At 44.1% G+C, this 18,866-nt stretch overlaps 1 protein-coding gene and 1 long non-coding RNA gene across 5 annotated transcripts in view; one reads left to right on the top strand and one right to left on the bottom strand.

Annotated features, from left to right (window-relative positions):
- Positions 1–222: 222 nt before the first annotated feature.
- Positions 223–13,863, bottom strand: LOC147578720 (uncharacterized). 2 transcript variants are annotated; one of them, XR_015255605.1, is made up of 3 exons: positions 13,737–13,863; positions 8,591–8,711; positions 223–356 (listed from the first exon to the last, which is right to left on the bottom strand). It is a non-coding gene; the product is annotated as an uncharacterized LOC147578720 (long non-coding RNA). The 2 variants fall into 2 exon arrangements; XR_015255604.1 differs by lacking the exon at positions 223–356 and adding an exon at positions 826–1,265.
- The window catches only part of LOC112867318 (thiamine transporter 2-like), a 44,411-nt gene continuing 26,488 nt past the window's right edge, over positions 944–18,866 (top strand). For 2 of the 3 annotated variants that reach the window (XR_015255603.1, XM_086719838.1), the window contains exons 1-3: positions 945–1,365; positions 3,310–3,499; positions 17,228–17,388. Coding sequence is in view for 2 of the 3 variants with exons in the window: in XM_086719838.1 (XP_086575964.1) it covers positions 17,239–17,388 (150 nt within the window). In the remaining variant the exon portion in view is untranslated. Of the gene's footprint in view, positions 1,366–3,309; positions 3,500–17,227; positions 17,389–18,866 lie in introns of all 3 variants that reach the window. The other variant, XM_086719839.1, reaches the window with a different exon arrangement.

Here is an 18,866-nt window from a genome sequence, read left to right as displayed (position 1 = left end):
ACCCGGTAGCACCTGCAGGTGATGCACCTGCCGCAGCGACCGCCTCAGCCACCGCAACTTCCACAGCCACAGCACCCCATGGTGTCGGTAGAGAGGACTCAGGAGAGGGGAGGAGGGAGACTCCGGAGGTGAGGGAGGTCTAGTGCCGCCTTCTGCTGGGGGAGGCCCTGGAATGCCATCTCGAGGAGGATGGTGATAGAGCCACCCAGGACACGTGACAAATGGCTTCTTCTTTACTATTTACTCCAACATCCAGAAAAGAATGTAGCGTCCTTTCTCATTTACATCCTTACTGGAAACATTTAGAGTTTTTACCACATGGAGGAAGGACGGTCCCTCTACTGGGCAGAGTTCACCTGCATGAAATAAGAATTATTTCATGTTGCATGTACTTATCTACAGTGTACAGGTCTGGAAAATAGCCCACCTGGCGATGAAAGGCTAGGATCAGGTAACTCGGAAGAATGTGCTTCAGAGTCAAGACAATGTCTAGTTCTTTCCTGACGCATATAGATTCTTCCCTACATATCAAAACACCTCCTATTCAGGTGGAAAGTGAAAAAGCAAGGAAAAAGCAACAACATTGTGAGCTGACCATCTGATGCCCCTTTACTCTTGCAGAGGCTGGAAAACATCATCTGTGGGGAAGGGGGAGGGGAGGGTTCGGGTGGCGTCTACACCAGGTGGGAGGCGGCGCTGGGAGTCTTTTCTAAATCTGGTTCTAGGACTTTAAGCTACTGAGCACAAAATTCTAAAGAAATTCTGAATTAGGTTTCTTTGGTCACAGCAGTCTGGAAAAGATGTTGGCCTCCCCCCCGCCCCCCTTCCCCTGCCCCCAGACACCTATATTCCCAGAAAGATCTAGATCCCAAACCCGAGTCTCTGTGTGACTTTACAAAGGAAGTTGGCTCGAGCAGGGTGCACACTTCACTGTGTGGACTATGCCCCGACAGCTTGGCCAGGCAGGGAGGGGGCACAGAGGACTGGGAGCTGGGCCATCTCAGATACCGGAAGCAGGAGAAGCAGCGATCAGGACTCGTCCAGAAAGGAACAGAAACCAGCAGACCTGAGAAAAGCTAACTGGTCCAATTTGCCAACCTCCTGTGTCCCCGACAACAGAAGAAGGAAGGAGATGGCCCAAGATGGTCTTTGATGCAGGGACATTTGTTTCATTCGTGCAGCCAACCCGCCCCACTGAAGAGAGTCCGGCACACTGCATGACCTGGGGAAAGTTACTTCACTTTTCTGCACCTCAATTTTCTCACCTGCAAAATGGGGACAAGAACAGTCATACTTCGTCGGATTGTCGCGAAGATTAAAGAGGTTAAGACGTGCGTCAAGTGGCCAGCCCACAGGCAAGGCTCAGTAAGTCTGGGCTGACGTTACTGTTAGCAATTATTTTTCGAAATTTGACATGGCCAGGCACCCTTTTTCTTCGGCTGCCTGAGGTTTGATGGCAAGACCACATTACTAGCATTTTGCTAAGACAGTCGGAATTGGAACATCTCCTGTTACTGCCTAATTACATCGCAGAGCATACGTGTGAGTCTGGGAAGCCACAGCCATTGCACTAATGGGAAAATGAGAAGTTTTGAGACGAGACTGCATGAGGAGGAAACTACTGAATGGCATTGGTAGAGATTCCTTCTAAAGTACTAACCCCTCTTATTAACAATTAATTCAGGGCTTACTACAAACTAGGCATTGTTCTAGCCCCTGCAACCAGCGTATTTTTACTCAGAGGTCTTAAAAAAAAAAAATCGTCCTTTGTTTTCTATTTGCGGCAGAGAAAGAGAAATTAAACAGCTCTCCTTACTTCCTACAGCATCAGCTTCTTCTCCGTCTGATCCTGGCCCGGATTAGAACAACATATGCTGGCTTTATCTAAATTTACCGGGCTTTTCCTGCTTTAACGCTAAAGAGTAAACTAAAATGTTATTTTATTTGAAAGTATATGAAATTTAACTAAATGCTTAAATTTCATTTACAGGTGTCCAATTTTGGCAGACCTTATCCCCATCTTTGGTCTGTAACTTTCTAGTATAGTTATTCTGAGGACACTGTAGGAATTGGGGGGGGGGGGGGGTTATAAAGAGGGTGTAAAACATAGTTGCCAAAGTAATGCAGGCATTTTTGGCAGCGGGAAGCAAATCATTCTACAAATTCATTATCTCTAGCTTAGATTTTCCAGATCTTGGGAATTTTAAAAAAAAGGCTGGGTGAGGGGAAAAAACAATATTCGGAAACTTAACTGTGTCCACTCCACAGACACTGTTATCTGAGGTATCACACTGGATACCTCTTGGTATACACCTCTTGGGGTTTCTCTTCCACAGTCAGGGTGACCCAGAAAGCTAAGGAGAGAATGTTGAAGAGTTGGAGGGGGCTAAAATACCCACAGCAAGTTCTTAGAGCATTGGGGGGGGGGGGGGGGGCGGGGGGGGCATCCCACACACACCCTGTTCTCTTCTACTAAATACAAAAGGAGAATTTTGGACAACACTGCCCTTTCCTTTTCTTTCCTTTCCTACCTTTGGAAACAATTATAAGGGCAACTGACCTAATCTAAGAATGTGAGTTTCGAGGTCATTATCTAAAATCCGCAGTGCTGACTGGCCAGTGCCAGCCCTGGGAGGTACACCCACAAGCAGGGAGAAGAATACTGGCCTGGAACCAGCTGCAAATGTCCGGAAGGAGGTGGCTCAAAAGCAGGTTGTAAGTGATACAGCAGAAAAAAAAAAAAAAAAAAAAAAAAAAATGATGTAGCTCATTAACAATGGCAACAAAGAGAGGCAGGTGGCTGAATCTTCAGCCTCAGAGACCAAATTGCTTTGGAGATTCTAGCAACGGAGGCTTGCTCGAAGGAAATGGTTGGGGGTGGGAAATGCATCAAGCTTTGGAGATAAGCATTCAAGTAAAATGTCATGGAAGAAAAAGGCAAGTATGTGCCCTCAAAAATTCAACCCAATTAGATGTTCCAAAGGAAGAACACTGTGACTTGGGAAAAGACCCGGGGTGTGAGATCCAAATACGAAGCTAGTAAAATAGTAGCGGGAGTGTGACCGACTGGTCTTCTTGCCACTAACAAAAATAGGTGCTGAGAAAACCCGAAAACTTCGCTTCTCCAAGAAGCTGTTAATGTGATAGCAGTGATCTATTTTTAATACAAGGAAAAAAGTCAATTCTCTGCGGATGCAAAGGCGGAGGGCTCATTAATCCGTGGTAATGAACTCTGCCCGGTCCTTCCGGTCTGCTGCGGATTGCAGCACGCCACGGCGTGCCTCATTGCTCAATCAAGATTTTCGGCAGGTGTTGCAGATCTGCCCTGCAGACCGGAACTTGGACATCGCGGCTGACGGCGGCTGGCCTCGTGTCCCAGCGGAGCAGAGGACAGAACGCCGCGCTCACCTTGTGAATTTCTTTTTTTTCTTTTTTTTTGCTGACTAATGCTCTCCTTCTGTGCAAAGCGTCCTCTTCTCTCGCTTTTAAGACCACAAAGGTAAGCCCAGACAAGCTTTACTTTTCTGCTGGAGGGAACAGCGTGTGCCAAGACCCCTTTCCAGTGTCTGCTTCAGACACCGGTTTCACCCAATAGGGGACCACCCTTGCTTTGTCCTAGTAGGGCAAAATAAAATACGGACAAGTATTCCTTCCAGAGAGGGAAAAAAAATTATATCAGAACTGAGAGGGCCATAGGAAAAGAATAATTTGTATAGAATTCTTATTTCTACTCCTTGTGATGGAGAAGGTACATGAATCAAATAATAATTAAAATGTCATTGCTTTTTATCATTTGCCCAAGGCTGGAGGGGGGCTGCCACATTTACTCAAAATTGTATGCTGTTAAGTGTGGTGGTAAAGGCAAAGCATCCTTGAAACAACTTCTGAAAGTCGGCTAGCAGCATCAGCAGCAGGCTGGAACAGAAGGGGTCGATGCCTCATAGCATCCAAAGGATAGAGCTGGCTGTCAATGCAGACGCTCTTCCCCCTGCATCTGAACTTTCAATCTAGGAACCTTTCCAGCTGGGAATTAAGCACCCCATCCCGGAAAGCCTGACAACTCTTAGATGCCACTAGCAATAAATAGCGCAGGATCTCTTCGGCCCAAGGAACAGCTTGTGGGGGGCTTAAACTATTCAAAGAAAACCTCTGTAAATGTCCACTGAACTGATTTCAAGAATACATGCTGCATTACTCAGCCATGAAATGAATGAAATCTCGCCATTTGTGACAAAATGGATGGATCCAGAGAGTACAAAGCTAAGTGAAATAAGTCAGAGAAAAATACTATATGATTTCATTTGTATGTGGAATCTGAAAAACAAAATGAATGAAACAAAACAGAAAGAGACTCACAGATACATAAGCCAAATTGGGGGAGGGGGGGCTGGGAAGGGGCAAAATACATGAAAAGGATGAAGAGGTACAAACTTCCAGTTTTAAAATAAACCATGCCAATGTATTATACAGCATAGGGAATATAATGAGTCATGTTGTAATACCTTTGTATGGCAATGGATGGTAACTACACTTATTGTGAGGATCATTTCATAATGGTCTAAAAATATCAAATCACTGTGATGTACACCTGAAACTAACAGGATGTTGGATGTCAGTTATTCTTATCCTTCAATAAGAAAAAGAGAATGGGGCGCCTGGGTGGCTCAGTTGGTTGAGGTGGCTCAGTTGGCTGAGGCCGTGAACTTGCGGTTCATGAGTTCGAGCCCTGCACTGGGCTCTGGGCTGACAGCTCAGAGCCTGCAGCTTGCTTCAGATTCTGTGTGTCCCTCTCTCTCTGTGTTCCTCCCCCACTCACGTTCTGTTTCTCTCTCTCTCTCAAAAATAAAGATTTTTTTTTTTAATTTTAATGAGAAAAAGGGTACGCATGCCGCATCTTATAGCAGTAGGGATAGATAATACGTGACATTTAATGATGCGCATTGTTGTAGACGGCAACCTGAAGCTGTACGCCACACACTGGAAATTTGGGGGTGGGGGGAGGGCTACCTGGACAGAGGAGGAGGGAAACAAGGCTGTACAACAACTTGAAAGGAATGAGAGAAGGGAACTTCAGATCAGCACGCCCCACCAAGCAGGCGGAAGAAGATTTCGAGCTTTACATCCTTACAGAACTGGATACTAAACTGCATGACCCCGGGCAAGCCACGTTATCTCTCCTGGAATGTCTGCCTGCCCATCTGCCAGGTTGAGACAATATCTGCTTTGTGAACTTCCGAGGATTCAAAATGAGGCGTAGAAAGCATGTAGTATCAATGCCTGTCCAAGCAGGTATTAGGTTAAACGGCACGTGCCAGAGGTATTATTTTTCTGTGCTTGTTGATGGTATGTGTTAGGAAGCACTGATTTGGTTTTGATTGGGAATTGCGTCCTTGGAGTACACGCTGAGCACTCAGAATCTCAGGACATGTGGACAGACCAGTAAAGCCAGATTCTAGAAGGTCGCTAGAAGTAATAATTATGGGTGGTTATTCAAAGGTATCAGGAGAAGACAGGTTTCACTTGACTACCCACGTGCTTCCAGGGGTGCGGAGCGGCTGAAAGTCTTTTGTGGGCTGAAGCAGTTCAGATATTTGTGTGCACAAGTCATTTAAAGAGCGTGGCCCTCCACACTCGCCTCGTGCAGCACTAAATCCGGCAGCGTGCAGACCTGACCCTCAGGGGCTCCCTTTTTGGGAAAGTAATCTGGGCAGAGGTCTCGGAGTGGTTCTCGGCTTGGGGGTGGGGTACATCGGAATCTGGAGAATCTCTGAGTAGCGGCTGAAAATTGCACCCAGGAGAGTCTGGTACTTCCTCTTGGAAGGGCACTCCAGGAACTCCATGAAAGATGGGGAAAGCCCTGATGGAGAACTCAGCTATTCATCCAATAGACGAGATAAAGAATGCAAAATCACCAACTGAGAAATGTTGTCCAAACAAAAACCCTTAGAATGAGGTTTTTTCCCACACAGATGTGATCTAAACATGGGCAGGTGATGGAGCTTAAGGCATTGGTATGATTGTTGTAGAAATAAGGGAAAGAACGAAAGGAGAAGGCTGGAATATTGGGGGGCGGGGGGGACAGATATCCCAATGGAGCTAAGGAATAGTACAGTGACCGTAGCTGATGACATAGCAAGAAGAGATGTTTGTAGACACAGCCAGACGACTGGATCCCTTATTAGAGGGAGAATACAGTACGGCCATGAGAATGGGGAGCTGAGGTAGAATGGAAAAAAGGGTCCTTGGAAATGAGGCCTAATCCTGGCACTGTGGCCTGTTCTTCTCCTCCTCTCTCCAAAGAGGCTGTGGTCCTCTTCCATCGCCATCAAGTGGGAGATTGTGTTTCTTCCCTTAGATTGATCTCTGGTTTTCTCAAGCCAAAATTCAGAGGGTGGAGGAAATTCAGCTTCTCCAGGACAGTGGAAATAGCTGTAGGTAGGCCCGTGGAAGTCATGGAGAGGAAAAGACCAGAAGTTCAGCTCAAAGTTCAACTGTAGAATTGTGCAACAACCCACAGGCAGGCTGAACAGAAATATGATGAATGAAAGAAGAGAGTAGGCTTCCAGATGGCTGTCAGTATGGCTCATCGATGGCTCCACAGATAGTCATTTCCTCAGCCACTTACACAAGAAACACCTAGAACACCCCAGAAACGTTCCATATGGAGGAGCATATCCCTACTCTCTGTGAAGTAGAAGTAAATGGAAAACAGATCTCTCACCCCAACCACTGGCAAATAGTTTTCATTGTCATTATTCGTCTTGACTGATGTAATCTAGCGTCTATCATTGCCACCTACTCCACTTAGGTAAGAGCTTTATTGATAGAATTTGGATCAGCATTTATTTTACCTCGAAGAAGAGGACAGTCAACGTAATAGGTCCCCAAATAAGCCAGTCTTCATGGGGCCCACCTTGTGAAGGAACAGGGTGGGTGGTAGATAACATGGGGTAATCCAGAAGATCATCCCTCCCAAAGCTCTTTGCCCACGGAAAGCCGAAATTCCACCCAAAGCCACTCACTCTTTTCCAGGGAACTTCATCTTCTATGGTGAACATTATCTCTAACCTCCTTTCAAAGTGAAATTACCAGACAGCCAGGTGATTGTTACTAGCAAGTGTGTGCGAACACACTTACGGAAATACGTGTATTGCTCACTGTAGACCGCACACGTGTAGATCGCTGCCACTAAGAATACCAGAAGCCAAGACCTTAACACAGGAGTTCTTTAACACAGCACATCGATTTCCAGGCTTTGTTTTATATCTAAGACACCACACACACATACACACACTCCCTGCCCCCATTATCTCAATGGTCCGCAGGGCAAGAGGGACTTTGTGAGTCAAGGAGAAGGGATAAAAAAAATTCTGTGAGACTCAGCAGGGGAAGGCTCCTCAGAAGGTGGATTTTTATCTTAAGCTCGTTCACCTCACAAACGTCTGTGCTTCTTTGTCCGTCGGCAACTCCAGATCATCCCCACCACAACCACCTGTCAGGGCATCCTCCCTCCTGCACGGAAGAAGCCTGGAATGATATTTGCCTGAACTCGCTTCCACTGTGTGGTTACAGGTCAACCTGCTTACGAGAAGCACCTCTGTGAGATTTGGAAGATGGAAAATTCAAAAAAAAAAAAAAAAGTGGCCAGGATTTTCCAAGACAGTTACCTTAATTGCAGTAAAATCCAGTGTAGAATTCCTTCTCAGAGAGGCCTTTGGATACATACAAAATCCCCACTCCCTTAATAATATTTGAATCCAAATTTCCTGAAGCCTGGAAGAATATTCTCTAACATACCAGGGTGTATAAAAATATAATATGACTAAATTTAAACAGTTACTGGAAAGTGTCAGATGTTGGAATTTTAAACCCAGAAATGCAAGTGGAGATTTTTCCATAAATTCATATAGTGTTTGGATTATCTGGGTCCTGTCAGAACTATTTCATAAAACACACTAGTTTTTGCCATTTTAACACGCAATATGTAAAAACTCCTATTGGTTCTATTTCTCTGGAGAACCCTGTTGGGTACAATAGTGAATCTTATGCTATATTCTTTGATAGTACTAGGTAATTTATCCTAAAAAAATGCTAATTGAGGACCTACTAAATACTAAATATAGTAGACACCACAATGGATGGATACAGCTCTTCTTTTTAAAGGGAAGAAATAGGGGTGCCTGGGGGCTGAGTCAGTTAAGCGTCTGACTCTTTGATTGCAGCTCAGGTCATGATCTCACAGTTCATGGGTTTGAGCCCCGCATCAGGCTCCGTGCTGACAGTGGGGAGCCTGCTTGGGATTCTCTCTCTCCTCTCTCTCTCTGCCCCTGCCCCCCCAAAAGATAAATAAATAAACGTTAACAAAAACAAAGGGACGATTTGAACAAAAACCATTAAGCATATAGAGAGTGACAGAAAAAAAAAACAACCATCTCGGACAGGGTGTTTTGAGAAGTCAAAAGGGGCATTGGAGCACAACTTGTATGAACGTGTGGGATGCAGCCCACCTTCAGGTGCCTGAAGGAAAAGTATTCCAACAGGTGGAACGGGAAGGATTCAAGGCCCCCAAAACCAAGTGCATTTGACCCACCTCGGCATGGGCAGCACATGGTCGTGTAGGTTTTTCCTGTGGAAGGTACGCTGAGCCGCGGTCAGCAGACAGGCCCTGTCACTACCCAGCAGTCACGTTATCTTCCAGTCTTTACTTCTTTCTAGAGACATGAAGCATTAGGACCAGATTGGTGTTTCTTTCCAAAACACTCACAGTGGCTCTGCATTCTCTGCCCCCTCTCAAGGAACTCCAACGTACACATAAAGATTGTGAGGAACATTCCAGCAAGGGAACTCGTGTGACTTGACTTAACCCAATGCTTCTGAACTTACTTGGTCTCAAAATTCTATTTCTATTATGAATCGAATTTGAATTCATTGAAAACACTTTTAGAAACGCCAGACTCTAAAGAGCCCATTTATCTTTCAATTCTAAAGCAGTCTGAACAATGGGACATAAAATCACACCCCCCCCCCCAATTCACCCCTCATCTCCAGCAAAAAGAGAGCAGCTTTTAAATTTATTCCTGGAAGTAGAACCTTTCTTACATATAATTTCATATGTGGAAAAAAATAAATACATTCCGGGGCGCCTGGCTGACTCAGTTGGTTAAGTGTCCTACTTCGGCTCAGGTCATGATCTCGCGGTCCGTGAATTCGAGCCCCGTGTTGGGCTCTGTGCTGACAGCTCAGAGCCTGGAGCCTGCTTCCGATTCTGTGTCTCCCTTTCTCTCTCTGCCCCTCCCCCACTTGTTCTCTGTCTCTGTCTCACAAATAAATGAACATTAAAAAAAAATTAAAAAAAAATAAATTCCTATGTGAACGGTCAATAAACAAAACAGATAAAAATCAGAGATGTCTGGGCTGAAGCAAAGGTCTGGATTTGATGGGACATCATCCGCTCTCTGTCCCCGTGGGCCAGGATCACACCGCCCTCTAGTGTCTAATCTTCAAGGAGCGTAAAGCCAAAACCAACCCCGAAATCTCATTCAAATTTCCAGCCTCAGAACTGCCTCCAAACTGCTGTTTGCTAAGCTGTGACTCTCAACGTGAGGTCCCCCAAATGGCAGCCTCAGCATCGCCTGGAAACTTGTTAGAAATGAAAATCCCCAGTCTCAACCCTCCAGGCTGAGACCTGCTGAATCAGTGAGTGGGGAGAGACCCACTGGACGGTGTCTCCCGTTTTAGCACATACTCCTACCTTTTTTTTTTTTTTTTTTTTTTTTTTTACCATGCTGCTTTCAATTAAGGGGTAAAAATGGACTCGGGACAGCCTGTCAAAACCCAAAAATTCACAAAGGAGTTTCTATACCTAGCAGTTCAGCAATTTTCACTTTACGCCATTCTTTCTGACTCAATAGGAGTTACATCCATTCCAACAATACACTGGACCCAATGTATTTGTAGCACTGCCATGAATAATCAAAGAAGGTTCTAGAATGAACCTGGTCATCTTTTCTTTAACAGAAAGTGTCTGCAGTGATAATGCCCATTGAAAAAAAAAAAAAAAAGAGGGTTTGCATCGTGAAATCCCTGTAGCACTAGCCCGCGTTTATCGCGTGTGCAGGATGGTGTTTCCATCGTTAAGTCTTTTAATCTGGCCAGCCGTGCTGAATTTATGCTCTGTTCAGACCAGGAGATCAAATAAAGGTGCATGAATGGTTTAGAGCAATTTTCCTACAGCTACAATAAAACTGGCTTCCTTCCTTCCTTCCTTTTTTTTTTCTTTCCCCAAAGGCTTCCTGAGTACTTGGGGGTGGATGAAGGCTCTGTTGGCTGAAAACAGAACCCTACTAAACGCGCCCTGGGAACATCAGCCTCCCGTACAAGAGACACCTTCATTGCCACCGTCACATGCTTCTTTCTAAAACTTGATAACTTGATAAAGAAGACAGATTCGGTAAAAAGGAGAGCAGTTGTTATAAGCATCAGTATCTCAATGGAAAAATCAATATAAAACTTACAAGTAGAGTAGTGACTAAGCCATAGGGAAATTTATAAATTTTTATTTAAAAAATACAGTTTAATGGAGCACCTGGGTGGCTCAGTTGGTTAAGCGTCCAGCTCTTGATTTCAGCTCAGGTTATGATCTCATGGTTCATGGGTTTGAGCCCCACATTGGACTATGCACTGACAGTGCATAGCCTGCTTGGGATCTTCACTCTCCCTCTCTCTCAGCCCCTCCTCTGCTCTTTCTCTCTCTCAAAAAGTAAATAAACTAAAAGAAAAAATTTTTTAAATTATAGTTTGCTTAAGCGGGTGACCTAAAAGGGTAAGTATCATTTCTGCAATTCGTACAACATTAAATTTAAAAACCTAAGGGGCGCCTGGGTGGCTCAGTCGGTTAAGCGTCCAACTTCGGCTCAGGTCATGATCTCTCAGTCTGTGAGTTCGAGCCCCGCATCGGGCTCTGTGCTGACAGCTCAGAGCCTGGAGCCTGTTTCAGATTCTGTGTCTCCCTCTCTCTGACCCTCCCCCGTTCATGCTCTGTCTCTCTCTGTCTCAAAAAAAAATAAATAAACGTTAAAAAAAAATTTAAAAACCTAACATTTCAGTCTTTTATGAGAACATTTCAGTTTTTGAACAACCACCATATGGGGTATAAACAATGTTTATTACCTAGCTGAAGATATTTATAATTAGCTATGAAAACAAACTGGGAAATTTCACTCCGTATGTAAATAAAGATGCATTTTCCTTTTTATATTTAACAATAATGAAAGTATGAATACAAAGAAATCTGGGCTAGAATATGTTTCATGAAAAATTTTAAACGTGAAATACATCATACATTTTGTCCAAATTATCAAAAATTCCTATTAGGTATATCAAAGTCAATATCAGCTTCCTAAGATGACTGTAAAAAAAAAAAAAAAAAAAAAAAAACAAAAAACAAGTAAGTGTGGGGCGCCTGGGTGGCTCAGTCGGTTAAACATCCGACACTTCGACTCAGGTCACGATCTCGCGGTCCGTGAGTTCGAGCCCCGAGTCAGGCGCTGGGCTGACGGCTCAGAGCCTGGAGCCTGTTTCCGATTCTGTGTCTCCCTCTCTCTCTGCCCCTCCCCCGTTCACGCTCTGTCTCTCTCTGTCTCAAAAATAAATAAACGTTAAAAAAAAAAAGTGCCACAAAACTGGGTGGTTTAAAACAACAGAAATGTATTCTCTCTCATAGTTCTGGAGATGAGACATCTAGAACGAAGGTGTCAGCAGGACCCTCCACCCTCTGAAATCTATAGGGCAAGAGCCTTCCTTGCCTCAGTCAACTTACGGTGTTTGCTGGCAGTCCTTGCTGTTCTTTGGTTTGTGGATGCCTCTCTCCAATCTTTTTTTTTTTTTTTTAAGTTTATTTACTTTTAAGAGAGAGCAGGGGGAGAGGCAGAGAGAGAAGGAGAGAGAAAATTCCAAGCAGGCGCCCAAGTGGGACTCAAACTCATGAACCATGATATCATGACCTGAGCTGAAATCAAGAGTCAGATGCTTAACCTGCTGAGCCACCCAGGTCCCTGTGCCTCTCTCCAATCTTCGCCTTGTTATCACATGGCCACCTTCTCCCTGTGTGTCTTTGTACCTGTGTTTCTCCTTAAGCATCTCAGTCATATTGGAATAAACACCCACCCTACTCTAGGATGACCTCATCTTAATTATATCTGCAACAACCCTGTTTCCAAATAATTTCCATTTTGAGGTGCTGGGAATTAGGACTTCAACATACTTTCTTTGTGTGGGGGACACAGTTCAGCCCATAACAGTCCGCCTTCTGGCCTCTCAAAATTTACATCCTTCCCACATGCAACATTACGTTCACCCATTTCCCAACATTTCCAAAGGTCTTCACCATCCCAGCATCCACTCTAAGTCTAGGCTGTCATCAATTCAGAGTCCCAAACTTCATCATCTAAATCATATAGATCAATATGGGTGAGACCCAAGGGATATGATTCATCCTTTGGTAAAACTCCCCTTCACCTGTGAACCAGAGAACAAGGTATCTGCTTACAGAACACAATATCACAGGATAGAGTAGACATTTTCTTTCCAAACAGGAGAAATTGAAAGGAAAAAAGGGGGTAATGGGTCCTAAGGAAGTCTTAAAAATTATCAGGGCAAATTCTATCAGATTTCAAGCCCTGAGAATAATCCTGTGTGGCTCGATGCTCTGTCCTCTGGGCCAGATAGGGCGGCAGCCTCCCCGTGTTGGCCTTGAGGGGATCTCATCAGCCCAAACTTCTGCATCTGTGCCTCTGCCTTCAGGGTCATTCTTTTTTCATTTCATGCTTCCCCTGCCCCTGTTAGTCCAGGCTAGTAGTGATTCTGTGGATATAAAATTCTCAAAGATCCATCAGACACCTGTGCCATTCAGAGAGGTGCAAACCCTCTCCACGGAGCATTCCTGGGGAACCCCATCTCTATTCCCAGCTTTTGCTAACATGGTTCATTGGATCCATTAGCCACACAGCCGAGCTCTTTAGCAAATGATTGTCCAGCTACGCTCTTGGCACTGTTTGCAAAGTATGCTATCTAGATGAGCTGAGAATCTTTCAAATCATTGAAGACTGGTTCCTTTTTGCTTTGCAGTTCCTTCCTCAATTTCTTTCTTTTCCCTCATATTTTACGATAACCAGCAAGGAGAAGCCAGGCTGCGCCTTCAACACTGCTTGGAGCTCTCCAAGCAAAATATCCAGATTCGTTTCTTACAAGTTCTACTTTCCTTCCAACAACAGAACAAAATTCCATCATGTTCTCTGCCGTTTTCTAACAAAATTCACCTTTCCTCCAGTGTCCAATAGCGTGCTTCTCCTTCCCATCTGGGACATCGTCAGAAACACCTTTACCATTCCTATTTCTAGCCACATTCTGTTCCTGGTGATATAGGTCCTCTTTAAGACAACAGGCACTTTCTCTGTAGCCCTCTTCTCTTCTTTCTGAGCCCTCGACAGAATTGCCTTAAACAGTAGTATTTCCACCAACAATCTCTTCAAGGCATTCTAAATTTTTTTCTATCAAATAGCCCCAAATTCTTCTAGCCCCGATCCATTATCCAGTTCCAAAGCCGCCTCCACGTTTTTACATATTTGTTACAGACCACATCACCTCCCAGCACCAACGTCGGTATCAACAATGCATTAGTCCTCATGATTTCCTGGATGCGAGGGAAACGTGCCAATGAAATGAGTCCCTAGTCCTACCTGATGGCCTCCGAACAGCAAGATGAGTGATGTGGCCGTTGAAAGTCAACTAGAAAAAAATCTGTCAAATCGCCATTAAAAATGATGAGGCCACGTGGTCACTGTGTGTTAAACAACACTGCAGGTTAGAAAGGGCAGAGCAAGGTCCAGATGGAAAATGTTGGCATGGAGAGCTGATTTAAGAAATCTAGATTTTAGAAAACACCACCACTTTTAATACTTAGTCTTGGTGAGCTGGAGCATAGAGATTATTTTCTTTTAATTCTTAATAAGTATATACAGTAAATGTTCACTAATTTAGAGACGATGCTAACTGAATTTAGTAAAACATCATGGAAAAGAATAGGTGTGGACAGCATGTATTTGGAGCAGAATCTAACTAAACTGACCAAGTGTTCTCCGTAATGGCCTGACCATAAAGGCCTGATTAAAAGGCAAATACGTATGACTTATGACCTTTCATATGTAAGTTAATAGTTATAAAGGGCTTTCAGACTATTTAGGTCCTTAAAGGAATAGTTTTCCTTGAAAATCTAATCTCAAACCATAAACTTACCTTTTCAGTGTCTTCTTATTCTCTTAAAATAATTTTGAAATTACTTATACATTTTGTACTGATGATCAATGATTCACCTTAGCTGGGGCTATCAATATGAGCTGTTAACGTTATCAGCAATTCATTGGTCTTGTGACTTCCTGAATCATGGGACTAGAGCAGATTCTCAAAGAAAGGCTAGGGGAAAACCCTGGTATTTATCGTGTTACGCAGAGCCCCAGTCCTCTCCTGTTGACCTCATTTACTCCCCGGAAACAATAAAGTAGATGATTGTTACCTTCTTGTAATCAGTGGGACTAGGAGAGGTAAAGGAATTCAAGTAAGTTCAGCCAGCTATGGTTAGTTAATACAACAGAAAAAAAAAACCCTATTATCAGAAGGTCCACGGCACAGTAATAGCCAGGATATCTATTAGATGCCCACCCAGTCCTTCCAGTACAGCAGCTCCACAAAGCGGCAGGACTCCCCACCTGAAGCAGCTGAAATAGCCCTGTGTCCCGAAACAGAAGCCCACTGCATTCGATGCACCCGACATCCTCAGGAAGACTAGAAATTTGCGTTTTGACATAATTAGGAGCAAATCGAAGCATCCGTTTGGTAACGTTTTAACTGATTTCCAATGACCTTTGAAGCAACAGGTTAAAAATCAACTACGAATTATCATCTGTTTGAACTATTAACAACCACACCACTAAGATAACCTGGGATTGTAAATTCAGTAGTCGTCCCTTTTTAAAGCAGTAACTCTGCCATTAATTTTAAAAAGCGAAAAATGCCTTGGAATTAACAAGGTCCGAGGAAGGAATGTTTGCATCTTTCACGTTGGGTTCTTTGCTCCCTTCAACCTCAGCAGAGACCTCATATCAGGGAATAGCGTATGCTTCGTGTTTCAAGGTTCTTTCTAGGGAGCCATTAGTTTTCTACAGGCCACAGAGCAAGCAGTTCAATCCAGAAGGTCTGTGCAGGCAAAACACCAGAGATCAAATGACACCGTCTTTTTGCAATAAGCGAAGATACCAGCAGGGGGCGAACTTGGAGCCCATCCTCACACCCGCAGTCCAAATTCCATATTCAAGATTTATTGTAGCTGTTTCTCCACATGATCACTTGCTATGTGAATCCTTCCATCGCGGTGGAACAGATTCCATAGTCTAGTCAAACCAACCAATCCACCCATTTTGAGTTCAACATTCTTTGACACCCTGGCTGCCAACACTTGGGGTAGAATGGGAAGTTATCCACTCTACAGGTGAGGAAACCTGAGGCCTCTGTCCATTAAGAAACTTGTCCAGGGTCACACAACTTAAAAGGTGGATCGGAGATCTGTATTTGCTCAACTGCAAAGCCCGTGTTCTTCTCACCAGGAATTCCGTTTCATTACTCCAAAACGATTTTCAGAGTAGCCTCCATATTCTTGAAAATCCAGTGGTGGCTTATAGTTCCCACTCCAGAGGACAACTTTAAATAACCAGAACACTTGGGAAATATCTCATTATTATATGAATTTTTTTGCTCAGTTAGAAAACCCTGTTTGGTCCAACGGATGTACTTTCACCAAGGAGCTGAAGACACCTTCCGGGAGACCTTTGATATATATGATTCTGTGCTAGACTCGGTGACAAAAAGGAATCCCTGCCCCCACGGAACTCCCAGGCTAACTAGCAGATACGGATGTCAATACATCAGTGCCTCTGAAGGCCATCCACCCTGCAGACTGCATAGTTTAGGCTTACTGATTGGCATCGTTCTAACATGGACTGATGTGGGTAGTCTCCACAACGTGAGGTAGGTATTATTTTCCCTATTTTACAGATGAGAAATCCGAGGTACCAAAGAGACCCGGTAACTTGCCAGAGTTTACATGCTTGTAAGCAGCGGAGAAGAATGTGGACCTTATTGACTCCAGAGCCCTGCCCTTGACTTCCATGCCATAATGCCTCGCCAGGGCTGTAACGGAGACAGAACATAGACTAAGGCAGGAGAGGAGCTGGAGAGGGTCAGGAAGCTTCGGGGAGGAAAAACGGTCGAAGACTGAGCAAGGGAGATTCTCTCAGAGCAGTGGATTGCCTTTCTTCAGGCTACCCATGTCTTCCTTCAGTCAGCCAGCCTTAAGGTTTATCCTCCCGGACGGAAGTTCTGACATTTCAGTATTAGCAACATAAGTGGGGGAAAAAGTAGAGCAGGAACCAAGTATCAACTCAGAAAAATACTTTTAAATACCGTTGAATTTCATCCATGATGCGATATTGTCATGTAATTCTTCTGAAAGTAGGTATTACAAACAATCCAAATCACCTGGGTGGATGACAGTTTTAATTAGTTGAGGCTTCTGATGCTAAACCAATGTTTACTTTGAATTCAATGCTTAGAAGAAGCAAGGGGTCTATCCGCTTTATAAATCTTTACTCCCCCAAAGGCTATTTTATTCACCATTTTCAAGCATTCATTAATGAATTTCCAGGTCATCAACCACTACAGGGTAATAGGCTCAGGATGGGGACCATGAAACAGACGTTTGCTTAGCAACTGTGTCTATCAAAACTCCACCAATCTTATCTCAGGCCCAAGATTTCCACCATAGGAGAAATTCCCTGACTTTTTTCTACTATGAAAGATTACAGGAGAGCATGGCTGACTGGCTTGCAATGCTGGGAACTGGTTTTTCATCAGCGACCCTGCCATTCCAGCTGAGATGAAATTTAATCCCGACTGCAGTGTTTTCAAATAATCATCAGTTTTCTCTTTAAACCAAGAAATGCAAAGGCAAGACTCAAGTTCCTGCATTTTGACCTGTGGTATATATTTACTGTCGCAATGCTTTTCGTTTTTTCCTTTTTGGGACCAAAGGACAAATGGAACTTGGGGAAGAGAACACAAGTTTTATGAAAAGAAACCATCGATTTCTGACTTGCTTTTTTTTTTTTTTTTTTTTAAGCGTAACCATCCATGAATTGTTGCCAGACATCACCAAGCCATTCCTGGGTTTTTCCCACAGTCATCCTCTGCTGCTTTGGATTTTTCTCAATGATGAAACCATCAGAACCATTTGTTGTACCTTATTTAGCAGGACCAGATAAAAATATAAGCCTCAGCACGGTAAGATTACTCACATGTTGATCTTAGTTTTACATCTTGTGAAAACCGGCGTCTAAAGTTTTGGGTAGAAGCAAAATATCAGAACTTCTCGCAAACTCAAATGCGAACAAACGGGTCTTAATAATTTCTGCATGTCTGTCGTGCAAAAATGTAAAACTTTTTGATTCAACAAAAATGGGGTGAATCCAAAACAGTCTTCCAGCTGCACACAAATCATACTCCAGGACGTCATTGCTGATTATCATGAACCTTTAGAAATAAAGCCATCCCTAGGTATAAATATAAACCTTACAGGATAGTGTAAGATTGGGAAGGAAAAAGTTATGCAAAAGCATCTGAAAAAGTCCTCCGAAGATTTTTTTTGCCTCTTTACATATCGATATTAAGACCATTGTTAGCTTTTAGTCAGGCCATAGGATCTAATCCTAGGAAGCCTGTTAGTCAGTGGGTCTCAAAGTGTGGTCCTTGGACTAGTGCACCAGCATCACTGGGAAACCGGTTAGAAATGTTCATTTTCAGGACCCACCCCAGATCTCCAGAGTCTGAATGTCTGGTGTTTAACAAACCCTCCAGGAGAATCTGATCTGCGCGAACATTTGAGAACCACCACTTTAAGCCACTGAACAATAACAAGGCCAGACAAAGCCCTGTATCAGTTTGATTTCTTCGGTGGGGGGGGGGGGGGGGGGGAAGTCACACCTGTTTTACGGGCTGGTTATTCAGCAAATGGGGCATAACAACTGCATCCCCCTTGGCCACCCTCTCCCAGAAACCATGCTTGTGTCCCTACCCGACGCCAAGGAAACTGCCTTGTGAACCAATCCACCCTTTTCCCTCCCAATAAGAAAAGCATGTTCCAGTCTTGAATGCCATTAGGTGCAGACAGGTTTGGCTGGGAGAGAGCCCCGGGCTGGATTTAGACTCCAGGGACAGTCACAAAAAGCAGATCTGGGACGTATCTTCTCCCAGGTTAGTGACTACCCCTGAGTGTCAGGAAGAGCAAGAATAACGTTCTACCAAACTGTGAGAACACGTAGGTAAAAGGGGACCTGGGAACTCAAGGGGTGAGGGCACAGATTAGGTCAAAACAAAGGGCACTCCTAGGCTCAGTAAGTGGGTGGTTTATGTCAGTGATCTGAGATCCTAAGGTTTGAGAGGGTCGGGGAGACCCCAAAAGAGGGTCTACCAGCCTTCTTTACATCATCTTCTATCTGCTGTAGATTCCGCTTACAGAAGCGGAAATAATCATGTACTGTGGGTGGGCTCAGATGATTTGCTGATATAACCAGTGTTCCCTGGAAAATCGTGGCCAAAGCCGATTTGAGCAAGAGAGAGACAAGACACTAAGCAGTTTGGTTTGGGTTTTGGGTCCTCCAAAGCAGCCCAAGAAAGTAAGGCCAAGAATGCAGAAGTACCGAAGAACAGATCCCTTCTGATACTGAGTCTTGAACTGGTCATTTGTTCTATATTTTCCTGAT

This window comes from Puma concolor, chromosome C1, assembly GCF_028749965.1.
Source record: "Puma concolor isolate L17-30 chromosome C1, mPumCon1.1.hap2, whole genome shotgun sequence".
Lineage (NCBI taxonomy): Eukaryota > Metazoa > Chordata > Mammalia > Carnivora > Felidae > Puma > Puma concolor.
Note: the sequence above shows the minus strand (reverse complement) of the source record. Positions and strands in the feature narration are given on the sequence as shown.